Genomic DNA, 14,788 nt, shown 5'->3' on the forward strand with positions numbered 1-14,788 from the left:
TTCACATACAGAAAGCCACTCACCCTCACGAGGTTTCCAGGCCACAGTCCTTAGCTTCCCCATTAGAAAGGGCAGAAAATGGAGCGCACAGAGGACACAGGACCTCACGGGAATGAGACAGCCAGGAATGGCAGACGGGAGGAGCACACTCAGTCCTGTCTGACTCGGGGTCTGCGCTGGCACGCTCATGGCAGCCACCCACAGCTGCTACGCCAGGGCAGACAAGTCCTGCCATACAGATGGGCCTCAAGTGCTCCCTGCCACAGGGCCCCAGACGGCCACCAAGGCTCAGGCCTGGCCAGTACAGTGACAGCCGCCTGTTGTGCCCAGAGGCTCGACCATGACAGCAAGAGAAGTGGCCTCCACGTTGTCCCACGGGCTCTCTCCTGGCCAAGGCAGCCACTGCACACTGCAGTGCGTGCACACCACTCGCCCCTCAGCCGCCCGCTATCACCACTGTGCTACTCTCGGGAAACAATTGTTAAAAATAGACAAGAAAGGGCTGTTTTAAATGCTATTTATAAAATGAACATTGACAAATCAATGCCTATTTATCCCCTTTAAAGAAAATATAATGGCAAAAAAATTCTCATTCACAAAATAAATAAAAACACACACTATAACTAGGAATAAATATCAAAGCAGTGCTCACGTGCAACATGAAAAAAGCTACAATATGCCGGGGTGGCGACACACACCTCTGATCCCAGCACTCAGGAGGCTGAGGCAGGAGGTCTCAAGTTCAAGGCCAGACTGGGCAACTGAGTGAGACCCTGTCTCAAATAAAAAATAAAGGGCTGGGGTTGTGGCTCAGTGGTAGAGTACTTGCCTCGCACATGTGAGGCACTGGGTTCGCCTCGGCACCACATAAAAATAAATAAAATAAAGATACTGTGTCCATCTACAACTAAAAAAATTCTTTTTTCAAATAAAAAGAGCTCAGGATGTGGCTCAATGGTAAAACACCCCTGGCTTCAATCCCTCTAGAGGGGAAAGCCCTAATACTAAACAGAGGGACCTAAAACAACGGCACATAAAGATGAAATGATGTCTCCAGGCTAAGCAGAAGTACCACATGCGCCATCAACATGCCAGGCTGATTCTACCTTAAACAAAGTCCTTTAGATTAAGGAACCCGCCCAGCCCAAAGGAGACTGAAAGATGAATAACAGCTAAAACCAAGCAAAGTCCTTCAGAGTTCTTCAGGAATAATAAATCCACCATATTAGACAAGAAAATTGAGGAAGGGAGGAAAGAACTAGTTAAAAGTTGGGCTGGCAGAGCTGGCTGGGGCTCAGGGGCAAAGCACCTGCCTGGCACATGTGGGGCACTGGGTTCGATTCTCAGCACCACATATAAATAAATGAACAAAATAAAGGTCCATCAATGTCTAAAAAAAATTGTTTTTAAAAAGGTGGGCTGGGGTTTGGTCAGACAGAAGAACACCCACCCAGCAAGCATCAGGACCCAGATGCGGTCCTCTCTCTACTGCCAGGAAAACAGGAGGCAGGGAGGTCAGGAGGGAAAGGACCCAACGACTAGATATGAGACAAGCGACTCTCATGGTGCTACAGAAGGAGTGACACACTCATACAAAGAAATGAAGAGCTCAGAAATAGATAAAGTGCATTTAAAATGAGATTTCAAGTCAAGGAAAAAATATGAATTCAATAAATTATAGTGAGACGGTTAGATAATCGCCTGGAAAAATAAGTTATATTCCTATGCCATAATGCAGACAAAATAAATCATAGATGGTATCAGTATTTTAAAATATCCATAATAGCCAACACAAACATACTGTGCATATTATCAGCTTCTCCTAACTGCAACTCTATGATGAGTTCTATTGTCATGCTCATTTTAGATAAAAACTGAAAGAGTTTTATTCTATTGGAAAGAAAGTATTTTAAGCAAATAACCAAACATAAAAGTCATAAAGAGAGCAATCACTATGTTACAAATATGTTTTTGACCACAGCCAAAAAGAAAAACCTTATAAACAAAATTTAAACACAAATAACATTAAGAAAAAGATTTGCAGGCTGGGGGTATAGCTCAGGGATAGAGCTCTTGCCTAGAATGTGTAAGTCCCTGGGTTCAATCCCCAACACCACAAAAGGAAAAAAAAAATAAGATTTGCAATGTCTATGATAAACAAGAAAATAACATTTATAATACACAAAGAACTTTTATAAAGCAATAAGAAAAGCACTCTAACTTAGATATATATAAAGAATACAGAAGGATAATTCATAAAATCAAACAGTTAACAATTGATAAATGTCCAGTAAAATAACTAAAATGTCCACTAAAATAATTAAAATAATTACCTCTGCCAGTATACTGTCAAATATTTTAAAAGGACAACAGCTAGTGTTTTGGGGGGAGTTTAAACTGTTAGTATAACCTTTTTGGAGAACAACATAGGAATATACAGGCCTAAAAATGTGTCAAGTCTACTTCTAAGAATGCTGTCCATTTAAAAAATCAGGCCAGGGCTAGGGATATAGCTCAGTTGGTAGAGTGCTTGCCTTGCATGCACAAGGCCTGGGTCTGATCCCCAGCACCATTTAAAAAAAAAAAAAAAAAATCAGAACAAAAAATTTTATCTACTGGGCTATTTATTTATCAGAACACTGTTTATGATCATGGAAGGAAAAATCAAAACCAAATACTATTTAGGAATGATGCATTGCTTAAGTATATAATTCTCTCATAATTGTTTATCTTTTCATTCTCTATTAGAGAAGGAATTTAGAAAGCAACTTGAAAATGACCTATGACAAATGTTAATGTCACATCCAGTGAGTAAATGTCTAGAAAAATCTAACATAAAGGAATATTCACACAAGAACATAAGAGTTTATGTACAAGAATGTTCAGAAAGCTGAATAAGGAAAGCCTGGCGCCTGTACTGACGCTGCTAAGGGAGGGGATGGAGCTGGGGACACCATGCTGAGTGAGTTGCCAGACTCAGAAGCCAAGGGCCAGCGCTTTCTCTCACGTGCACACGGGGCGGGGAGGGGGCGTCGGGTAGAAAAGGGATCTCACAAAAACAGAAACAAGTCCAAGAGGACAGAAGGGGGCAGAGAGGAGAGGGAGGCAGGAGGGGGCCAGAGGGAGGCACTGGGGACTGATACCTGCCAAACTGCCACATCCAGGGACAAACACCGGACAGAGAATGCTGCTCTGTGTGACTGTAACGCACTAGTTAACAACAACAGGAACAGGTGGTCAGGAGAGCCGGCCAGCGGGGGAGGGAGCGTGAGAGAGGGAGGGTTCAGGGGACGAGGCTGACCACTCACGCGCGCATACGAATACGCCTGAGGACCCACAGTCAGTGGGACTATAGTGCCCCATAGAAATAAGAACACTCGGGAAAGCGCCCCGGCAGCGGGGACTGAGGACCCTAACCCTCCGACAGGAGGACCCCAGAGCACAGGCGGCAGCGGAGAGCTGCTGAGAGTGGGCGTCTCCCCTCGCTCTAGGCACAGTCTGTGACAGCCCTGCACGGATGACCACCCACACTGTCCCCACAGTGCTCCCAAAAGCCCAGAGGTCTGAGGTGGAGGACAGCATGACTGAAGTACTGCGAGTGGACGAAGCCAGCGGCAGCACCACGGACAGGCCGGTCCCACGCCTGTAAGTGCAACGTCCAGTCTCACAGGCGCCACCCTGGGAACAGGGCAGAGGGCAGGGGCCTTGGGTCTTCCCCACGCCTAAGTGGCCCTTTTTAGTATTTTGGTAATAACATTTGGAATTTAAAACTTTCTTCAGGCTGGGGGTGTAGCCCAGTGATAGAGCACATGCAAGGCCTGGCCTCAATCCCTAGCACCACGGGAGAAAAGAAAAAAATTAAGTCCAAAGTAAAAGAATATTGCATTGGAAAATGGAATGCCACAGATCATGAGAAATCACACCATGGAAGACTGGATAGCACAGAAAAATGCACAACATGCCGAATGAAAAACACACTGTAGCACACAGCAAACAGGACAGTAAGTGCAGCCCCTCCACAACATGAATAGTGCACAGTGACAAAGAAGACAGAAGACAGGTACTGAAGGTTCATAATGGTCATCGGACTACTGAGGTGACAACAGCCTCTTTCCCTTTTTTCCAAACATACTTCATTAAACACATACTGTGTTAAAACAAAACCCACTTTAGACGCACAGTATCATGCACTTGAGAACAACATGTGCACACACACCACACCACGAACTCCTGACTGAAACAACGCAACACGCAAAACATTCAGTGGAAAAGTCACCTTGCTGTAGTAGGAAATGGCCTCCTTGTACTTGTCAATGATGTCCTCGGGGCTGAGGCAGTTCTTGGCACGCCCGATTTCAGTGCTGGTGTCGGGGTTTATGCCGTTGGTCGTGAGGGCACCTGCAAGTGCAGGAAACACACAATGATCTTTTGCTTTTTAAGTGTCACTTTTTTGTTAAAGAAAAGCATGAATAAGGTAAAACCTAAACAACTCTGAACAGGAAACAGCGTTTAAAGTCTTCACAGACCATCTTCTTCCTCCAAGTCTTACCCCCAAAGCACTACATTAAAAGTTAACTTTGAGTAAGTCTTCCTCCCTGTTGGAACTTTGTATTAAAGAGTATGAAATGCATGGCATAAAAGTGACAAGTTTATAAAAACCATCTTAGCCGTCTTGAGATGGGTGAAGTCACAGCCCTCTCTCAGCTTGAAGCTCTTCTTGCTGGCAAGGGCCCACACTGCATCCTCAAAGGAAACAAACCATAGGAAACATTTTCTGAACTACACAGCATTAAAAAAAAAAAATAACCTAAAACTACTACCCTCCTTTCCATGGCTGTCATTGTCTATTTCTGACCAAAGCCAGTCAATAAACAGAACCACCTAATTCCCCAGCCATCAAGCCCCCACAGGGAAGAGTTTTGGAGAAACCGCCATTTTAAACACAACCAACTACATAGAGAATTCTAGCAGGAGAAAAAGGATGGAATGTTCTTTGGTTTCACAGAACACTCCTAAGGTCTAGTAGCAGGAAATGCTGGGCTTCTCTCAACACCCCCCTGCACACTTGCACCCCCTTGCACCCCACCCCATTCCTTCCTAGGCCGAGGACAAGTTCACTACTGTCTGCAGCTGTGCACAACCAGGGTGTGCTACTCGCACTGCTCCCAGCTCCATGAGCTCTTTGCTCACCCTGGTTTCTAATCTGCATCCAACTTCCTCACCTGTATGTCTTCACTCTCTAATTCTGTAAGCTGCCTCAAATACTTGTTGGAACAAGACAGAAGAGAGAATGAATAGATAAGTGGAAAGATGAATGGGTGACAGACCAACAAATAGTCAGAGAAAACACAAACCAAGAACAAAGAAAATTCCACATGCAAAATTCTCTCCCAGCCACAAGACAAAGAACTCTAATCAAAATCTCAGAAAGGCAGGTGGCTTGCAGTTTTGTTTCTTATCAATTTTGTAAAAATCATAGCAATAAATAAGAGGAAAGAACTATAAATAATAACAGGAAAGGCCTTACTTAGAAAAATATCTAAAATATGTCCTTTTCAAATAATACATTCAGATCAACAAGAGCCTGTGACCCGTCTGTGTGCCACAGAACTCAGGGGTCCCTTGGGAGCAAAGTTCACACAGGGTGGTCATCGCACTACCACAAAGTAGCACCCTGCACTCCTGCTCCGAGGACTGCCCTCCTGTGGCCAGCCCCGAGAGAGAGGAGCTCAAAAGGAGCCCCACTTGTACAGGGCAGGGGCAGGTCCCCAAGGGACAGTGTTCTTGCTAAGAGCTCTGAGGACCAGCCTGGGGGGTTGTAACCATCACGCTATGTTCACTGCTCTGCGTGTTCCCCAGGCTTATAATACATTCAATTCTGGCACAAATTAGGATTTAATAAACGACAAGGTGTCTTAATTTGTCTCATCAGTGCTAACAAATGACCTTTGCATTATTATCATTCTTTTTCCCCTGGAGAAAGGAAAGGGGGTAAGAATGAAGTAGGCTGTTTGCTTCTCACATGGGACCTCATTTCCTCTGTCATGCAGCGCAGGATCAAAGCACCGGAGAGGCTCCCAGATGCTACTCCATCTTTGGAGAAAGGACGTCAACACCGTCAACACCGAGGGCTCTCTGAGTAACTTAACTCCAAACCCAAGGCTGAAGCAGACGTCAACGACAGAGCCATCTGTGGGCAGGCAGGCAGAGCAGAGCACTAGGGAGCACGTACTGCATCAGACTGATTTAATTTCACTCAATAAAAGAATAATAAGGGGCTGGGGATGTGGCTCAAGCGGTAGCGTGCTCCCCTGGCATGGGTACAGCCCGGGTTCGATCCTCAGCACCACATACAAACAAAGATGTTGTGTCTGCCGAAAACTAAAATGTAAATAAAATATTTTAAAAATAAATTAAAATAAAAGAATAACAAGCTCTAAAAATTCTAGAGCCCAGTAGACCAGCTCTTTCCTCACAGCCACAGTCCTGACGGCCCCATGGAACATTCCTGTGGGCCAGGGAAACAGTGCCTTCCAGACCAGTAGCCCTGCACTGCTGCAGGGAACCCGTGCTCGGGCAGGCTGAGCAAACCACTAAGATGATGATTTGAGTTAAGCTATATATAATTGCTGTGATGCTGGATTGATTGTATTGTATATTTGACCTTTACTGTCAGGGCAATGGGGCAAATGGGGCGGCTCTTGCTGCCTCCTTTGGAGTTCTCGCGCTACTTTGGAGTTCTCGCGAGGATTCCTGGAGAGTTCCCATTGGTTGGGGAAGTGCCAGAGGAGGGATTTCCGGAGGAGGGATTTCCGGTTGGTGTGTGGTATGTCCCAGGAGAAGACTGCGTGGGTGGCGTGGGCAGAAAAGCGCACGTGCAGTGCCGGTAAGAGTTGAAATAAAGTAGTTGCTGTTTGAACCTAGAAGGTTTTGTGGCAGCTCGGTTATTCGTACCCAGCCAGACTGCGGCATTTGGTGGTCCGTGAGGGGAACGCCTGAAGCTTGGAGGTAAGTGAAATTGCTCGCCCCTGAGGGAAGGCGAGAGAATGGGTGACCATTTCAAAAAACACTGTGTTCTTGTTTTGATTTGTTTTGTTTTTGTTTCAAGCTGCCTATCCCTAGAACTTTCTCAGGCAAACTGAGAAAAATGGTTGGGTCAAGGTTTGAAGTTGTTCAGCCCTGAGGAAGAGATATAGACCACGAATATACATTTCAAAAAAATAGGAAAATTGATACGACTTTTTGATCCGTTTCTGTTTCGTTTTGCTTTGGTTTTGTTTTGAGTTATCTTGTTGAGTTGCGTTATCCTTGTAGCAGAAATATGGGGTCAGAAATTAGCAAAAAACAAACCGAAAGAATGTTAAGTAAATTGTTAGAGGAAGGAGGCACCCAGTAAAACCAAAAAGAGTCAGGGCATACGTTGATACAATACAAAAATGCAGCCCATGGCTTTTTAAGGAGGAGTTGTTGAATATATCACAATGGGACCATCATGGTGAAGATTTAAGGGACAGGGAAAAGAAAAACCCAGGAACTCTGCCAGTTGACACATTGCCATTGTGGGTGATGATACGATTTTGTTTGCCTAGTCCAAACCTTTCAGTTCAGATTATGGTAGAAGTCATATTAGATCAGGAAAAAGAAGAGGCCTCTTGAGATAGTCAGAAAGGGAAAGAAAGTTTAGAGTGGAAAAAGCCAACAGGGGAAAAGTTATAACAGGAGGCTGCTACTAACACCTTTCTATCACCAGAGGGTATAAGTGTCCAACCAACAGCTCCACCTATGGAGACAACATATGCTGAGTGGCCCTCAACCCCGGTAGTTGAAAGATGGGATCCTGAGACAGGACCTCAAAGATTAGCATACCCTGTATTTGAGGTGGCAGAAGGGCAGCGAAATCACCATGTTTTAGATTTCAAAACAGTGAAGCAGCTAAAAGAGGCTGTAACAACCTATGGTCCCCAAGCACCCTTCACTATAAGCTTGGTCGAATCCATTACCAACTAAAACATGACGCCAGCAGATTGGACTAGTATGTGTAAAGCTGTGCTAAATGGAGGACAATACCTGTTATGGAAGGTTGCCAATGAGGAATTTTGCATGGAGACGGCTAGGCAAAATGCAGCAGCTGGTTATCCTCAGAGAAATCTAGATATGTTGTTAGGAAAGGGACCTTATGAGGGTCAGCTGCAACAAATTGCATATGATCCTGCCATATACTCACAGATTGCTGCAGATGCAGTTAGGGCATGGAAGACTTTACAAGGACATGGAGGTTTACAAGGTCAATTATCTAAGGTAATACAAGGAGCTAATGAACCTTACGCTGAATTTGTAGATAGGCTTATTCAAACAGCTACCAGAGTTTTGGGGGATACAGAGCAAGCAATGCCATTAATTAAACAGCTAGCCTTTGAGCAAGCAAACAGATGATGTAAGGAGGCCATTAGACCATGGAAACATGGAGATTTAAACACATATATCAAATTATGTAGAGACATTAATGAACAAGGGCAAGTCCTGGCAGCTGCAGTACAACAGGCTTTAGATGCCAGGCCAAAAACATGCTACAACTGTAAACAAACAGGACATTTTAAAAGGAGTTGCCCCATAGGAGGAGGGTTTAACAAAGCTAGGTATCAAAGGAGTAGAATACTGGGTATTTGCCCACGATGCCATAGAGGGAGACATTGGGCTTATGAATGCCATTCTCAAACCACCATAGAGGGTACTCCATTATCAAAAAATGGACAAGGACCAGGTGTTTACCCACGATATCATGGAGAAAAGCATCAGGGTCCATTGCCAAAAAACGGACAGGGGGGCCCAATGCTCCTGGGTCCACAACCACAAATATACGGAGCACTGGAGGAACCCAACAACACCATCAGGGTAGTGCCCAGGACACATTATCCATTAGATCCCTCATCAGACAAACCAGAGGGAGTGCAGGGTTGGACATCTGCACCTCCGCCAGAGCAGTACTAACTCCAGAGATGGGAGTTCAAATCATTCCCACAGGAGTAAAAGGACCTCTTCCCCAAGGAACAGTAGGCTTATTATTGGGATGCAGTTCTTCTACACTAAAAGGACTTATGATAAGTCCTGGGGTAATTGATCCCGATTATGAAGGTGAAATAAAAACTACAGCTAGTTCTCCAAGAGGTATATCAGTAATTTCACCAGGAGATAGAATAGCACAATAATTAATAATACCCAGCCTGCATGATAAATTTTCCAGTCATACTATAGAAAGAGGTTCCAGGGGATTAGGCTCCACAGGTGTAGATTGGGCTAAGCTGTCTTTAAATTCAGATTTTCGCCCAATGCTAAAACTAAATATTCAAGGACATGAATTTAATGGGTTACTTGATACAGGTGCAGACCTTAGCATCATATCTCGTCAAGAATGGCCAAAACATTGGCCGTTACAACAAGCCACTCAAACGCTTCGAGGCCTAGGAGTGGCGACTAATCCCCATAGAAGTGCAATGATATTAGATTAGAAGGATCCTGAAGGATGTGAAGGAACTATACAGCCATATGTATTGGGTCATCTTCCTATAAATTTATGGGGACGAGATGTCCTAGATCAATTAGGTTTGACATTAACAAATAACATCAATCCAAATGCGCCCACTACTAGGGCTAGACAAGGTTTTAGGAAAGAAAAAAGATTAGGAGAACAAGAACAAGGTATAGCAGCACCAATTCAAATAGATCAAGGAATAAATAGACATGGAAGAAGAAAGAGAAAGAGGAGGAAAACCAAGGAACAGAAGAGAAAAGCCACCTACAGGGTTAAGTAAAAACCAGGTGCCAAATGAGACGGGAAGTGACACATCTCGAGATATAATTTTTCATATAGTTTTTGACTTTTTTAACCATTATGATGTTTTCTAGACTAAAAATAAATCAATAAAGGTGAGGGAACCTATTGATGGAATACAAACAGAAACAACTACATTTCAAATAAACAGGCAAGCACTGATAGGGAGCATCACAGAACCAATCGAGAAGGTCCACCCACAATGCTGCACACAGCACCCTCACACAGTGGCAGAAGGAGCCACCAACAATCCCTAAATTCCAGCTTCATGCAGAGGTACTGAGGAAGGAGACTGACCAAATCATGCTGCATGCATGTACAAATGTGGCCCAGTGAATCCCGCTACTATGTATAATTATAATACAACAACAAAATGTTTTCTAAATGGACCTGCGCTTCACAGAAAGGTATCACATGAAGGTTAAATTCCCTGACTGTAACCACCACACCACTTCTGTGATGACACTGTCCCTGGAAACACACCCGAGGCATTGGGGAAAGCATCAAACCTACAGCTCACTCAAATAGCTCAAAAAAAAAAAAAAAAATACACATGACACACAGAGCTCAGATCATAAAGCCACGACTAAGCTAACTGCTGGGTCTCCATGAGTACACCAAATACAGGTACTAATCTTTAAACTGTTTTGTAAGACCTGGGCTTTAAATTGTTTCAAAATCAACAATTAATCCAGGCACAGTGGTACACATCTATAATCCTCACGGCTTAGGAGGCTGAAGCAGGAGGATCGAGAGTTCAAAGCCAGCCTCAGCAATTTAGTGAGACACTAAGCAACTCAGTGAGACCCTGTGTCTAAATAAAATACAAAATAGGGCTGGGGATCAGCTCAGTGGTTGAGAGCCCTTGAGTTCAATCTCCAGTGCCAAAATAAAAAGAAATCAACAATTAAAAATGAGAATTCTGATAAATTCAATAAATTATAAAATAATTCTATTAAAATAGAATGTATTTCAGTAGCAATTAAAGCACTAAATATGTAAAATTGGGAATATAAATGAAATGAATGTACAGAAGACCAATTACAAACTAAGATCACAGCTCAGAATGACCGAGTGCTTCACTCCTAACACCTCCCATGTTCCAGGCACTGGGCAGGACAGGGGATCATGCTACCAGAGCAGGGCACATTGTGTTCAAAGAGTCAGCATACCTGTGTGTTATCCTAGCCACTCAGGAGTCTGAGGCAGGAGGATTCCAATTCAAGACAGATCCTGTCTCAAATAAATGAAACGGGCTGGGGGTATCACTCAGTGGCAGAGAACCCCTGGGTTCAATCTCCAGTATCACCAAAAAAAAAAATTAAAAAGTCACCATCAGGGACACAATGGAGCCCACTATAATCCCAGCTATTAGAGGCTGAGACAAGAGGATGGCAAGTTCAAAACCAGCTTAGACAACTCAGTGAGACCCTGTCTTAGAATAAAATAAAAAGGGCTGGGAGTGTGGCTTAGGGGTAGAGTGCTTGCCTAGCATAATATGGGTGAGTCCTTGGGTCCATTCCCGTTTCAAAACTGCAAAAAAAAGAGCTTAAATTTAATTTAAAAAGAAAAAGAAAGGAAGATCTTGAGCCAATAATTTAAGAAACTAGAAAAAGAAGATAACTAAATTCAAAGCAAGCAAAAGAGAAGAAGTAGAAAAGATGAGAGAAGAAATAAATGAAATCCAAAAATAACAGAAAAGGGGCTGGGATTGTGGCTCAGCTATGGAGCGTTCACCTAGCATGTGGGAGGCCCTGGGTTCAAGCCTCAGCACCACATAAAAATAAATAAATGAAATAAAGAATATTGTGTCCAGTTACAACCAAAAAAATAAATATTAAAAAAATAACAGAAAAATCAAATCAACAAAATCACAAAGTTTGTTTTTTTAAGGCAATCAACAAAATTGATAAATAGCCAAAGGAAGGAAGGAAGGAAGGAAGGAAGGAAGGAAAGCGGCAGACTATAATCACTAAAATCAGGGCTGAGAGAGCAAACACTAGCACAGCCTCACAGAGCTGGACGGGAAGACCCAGGAACACTAGGAACACTCACCCACAAGCCAGTACATTGTGTAATCTAGATGAGACTCTGGGAAAGACACAAACTACCAAAACCAACTGAAGAAGAAGAAGAAGAAGAAGAAAATTGGAATACACACATAAGTAAAGATATTGAATCAATAATCAAAAAATTTCACCTGGGTACAGATAGTTTCAATGTGGAATTCTACTAAAGACTTAAAGACAAATTAATACCAATTCTTCACACAATTCTAAAAAATCTAAGAGAAATTCTAACCAACTCATTCTACGGAGCCAACGTTGCCCTGATAACAAAACCAGAAAAAAGCACCAGAGCAGCAAAGAACTACAGACAATTCTCTCTCACAAATATAGATGTAATATTCCTCAAAAAATATTAGTGGACTGAATCCAGCAAGATATAAAAGGATTGTGCAACACAATCAAGAGAGATTGGTTTCAGAAACGTAAGGTTGGTTTAGCATCTCAAAATTAACTAATGCAACACAGATGGGACCAGAATAAAGGAGAAACAAAAACACGACCATCTCAAGAGACAGCAAGAGCACGGACAAATCCAATACCCCCATGACAAAAACGCTCCGCACACAGGAACAGAAGGTGTCCTCAGCCTGAGGAAGGCACCTGTGAACACCCACAGCTCATCACACGTGGTGGTGAAAGACCCAGCGTTTCCTGTAAGATCAGGAGTAAGACCGGCCTCCCAGTGAGAAAGAAGCAGCAGACTTCCTCTATCTTCAGGTGACACACATTCTACATAGAGAAAACCCCACGGGATCCACTAGGAAACCCCCAGAGCCAACAAGTCAGTCCAGCAAGGTTCAAAGATTAACTGTGCTCTCATATGCTCACAATGAATCATCTGAAAATGCAAGTAAGACGACAATTCCATTCACAATAACACGAAAAAGATGAAACTTCTTACGCATAAACCTGGTGCCCGAAGCTTGGGCAGCTGAGGTAAGAGGATCTCAAGTTCAAGGCCAGCCTCAGCAACTGAGTTTGACCCTTGTTAACTTAGCAAGACCTCATCTCAAAACAGAAAGTAAAATGGGCTAAGGATGTGGCTCAGCGGTAAAGCGGCCTGGGTCCAATCCTCAGTACCAAAAAAATAAAAAATAAATTTAAAAACAAAAAAAAATATGATGGGATACTCTGAAAACCCCAGCCACTGCTGAAAAAAATTAAAGATAGGATTGAGGATCCAGCTCAATGATAAGTACTTACCCTCGCAGGGCTAAATCCCAGGGGTAACCACACAACAAGGATGCTGACAAAGATAATGGAAAGCCACCCTGTGCCCAGGGTCTGGAGGAAAAAATATTCTTAAAGGGCAATACTCCCCAAATTGATGCACAGACTCAATAAAATCCCTACCAAAATTGAAGCTAGAATCTTTGTAGAAATTGACTACCAGACGAACATTCAAGGGATGTGGAATAATCAAAAACATCTCAAAAGAAAAGAAGAAATTTGGAGGGCTTCACCTCCAGATTATAAAATTTACATGTCTTATCTGGGGTAAGGGAGGAGTAACCTTACAATTTACCTACTTTACCCTTACTTCCTAAATTTTCTACAATGAACATGATCTATATAATAAGGGAAAAAATGATCATTTTTAAAAACATGCACACTTATTCCTTAAAAAGAAAAAAATTTTAAGAATAAAGAGTAAACAAATACCCAGTGGAAAAAAACTTACAAACAAGAGCGCAATTAAACTTTTTTATATGTTAAAAACTCAAGAACATCGAATTCCTTGGGAAGCATATGTAACATATTAAAACAAATTCACTTTCAAAAATTCTAACTGCATAATGAAAACCAAAGAAATACAGGTAATATTCCATTTGACAGCCAACTTCAAATATAGGGACAAAAAAGGCCTAGAAGCCCTATAACTCTTAACACTAACCCAATATAATGAAAGGAGAATTTTTACCTACAAGAAAGTGGAAATCTGTGCATAAGACAGGACAAACTCGGTCAAACAACATAAGAGCTGGGAGTGATGTTTAAAATAGAATTCTAAAGTTAGAACCTTGTTGAAAAGCTATAACACGCTCTGAAAAACAGAAAATATAATACGAAGTTTGCCCCTATGACCCATACAAATGCAAACTTAATTTTTGTTTACTCATGGGTACTACTTACTTTAACGAAAGCAGAATATTTTAATTAAGACAAGCAACCAGTATTACACGTCTCTCTCAAATCTAGTCAACGAGTCTCCTCTGCTGTTAACCATAATGTGTCTAGGACAGTTCTGCCACAGTGAAAACGCCTTGGGGGGCTGGTGGAGCTCCTCAAGCCTACCAGACCGCAGGTGCTTCTAACATTCCCCTTGTGAAACGCACAACACCACAACAGGACTGTGTCGAGACTCAGCTTGCAGATGCAGGCTCACGAACACTGCTGTCTGAGGATGCTGTTGGACCACCAGGTTCTACCAATCCCACAGCTGGTAAGTGACTCCCATCTACAATATGAAAACAACATTAAAAAAAAAAAAAATAGCCCAATTTAAAAAATAAGGGATAAGGGACTCAAATAGACATTTTTCCAAAGGGAATATACCAATAACCAATCAACTCAGGAAAGGATGCTCACCAGCTTTATAGGAAACACAAACCACAACTACAGTGAGGCACCACTTCACACCCGCTAGGACGGCTGAGGCTAACAGATGCCAGTGAGGACAGAGAGGAGGAAACTCCTGCACACCCTGGGGGAAGGCAAAGTGGTGGGGCACTTAGGAAAAGAGTGTGGCGGCTTTTCAACATTGAACTACACATGACCTGGCAACTCTTCTGCCAGATGCACATGAGAGCTTCAAACTCAGGTCACCCGGAAACCTGCACCGGAGTGTTCCCAGCACCCTCCTTCCCAGCACCCACGGGTGGGAGCAACA

General features: G+C 43.0%; 1 protein-coding gene across 2 annotated transcripts in view; it reads right to left on the reverse strand.

Moving 5' to 3' along the window:
• Positions 1–14,788, reverse strand: part of Trappc9 (trafficking protein particle complex subunit 9) — a 510,720-nt gene that overhangs the window by 473,279 nt on the left and 22,653 nt on the right. For both annotated transcript variants that reach the window (XM_076835401.2, XM_076835399.2), the window contains exon 6: positions 4,277–4,398. In XM_076835401.2, the coding sequence (XP_076691516.1) occupies positions 4,277–4,398 (122 nt within the window). The remainder of the gene's footprint in view (positions 1–4,276; positions 4,399–14,788) is intronic.

The sequence above is a fragment of the Callospermophilus lateralis genome, chromosome 16, assembly GCF_048772815.1.
Source record: "Callospermophilus lateralis isolate mCalLat2 chromosome 16, mCalLat2.hap1, whole genome shotgun sequence".
Classification (NCBI taxonomy): Eukaryota; Metazoa; Chordata; class Mammalia; order Rodentia; family Sciuridae; genus Callospermophilus; species Callospermophilus lateralis.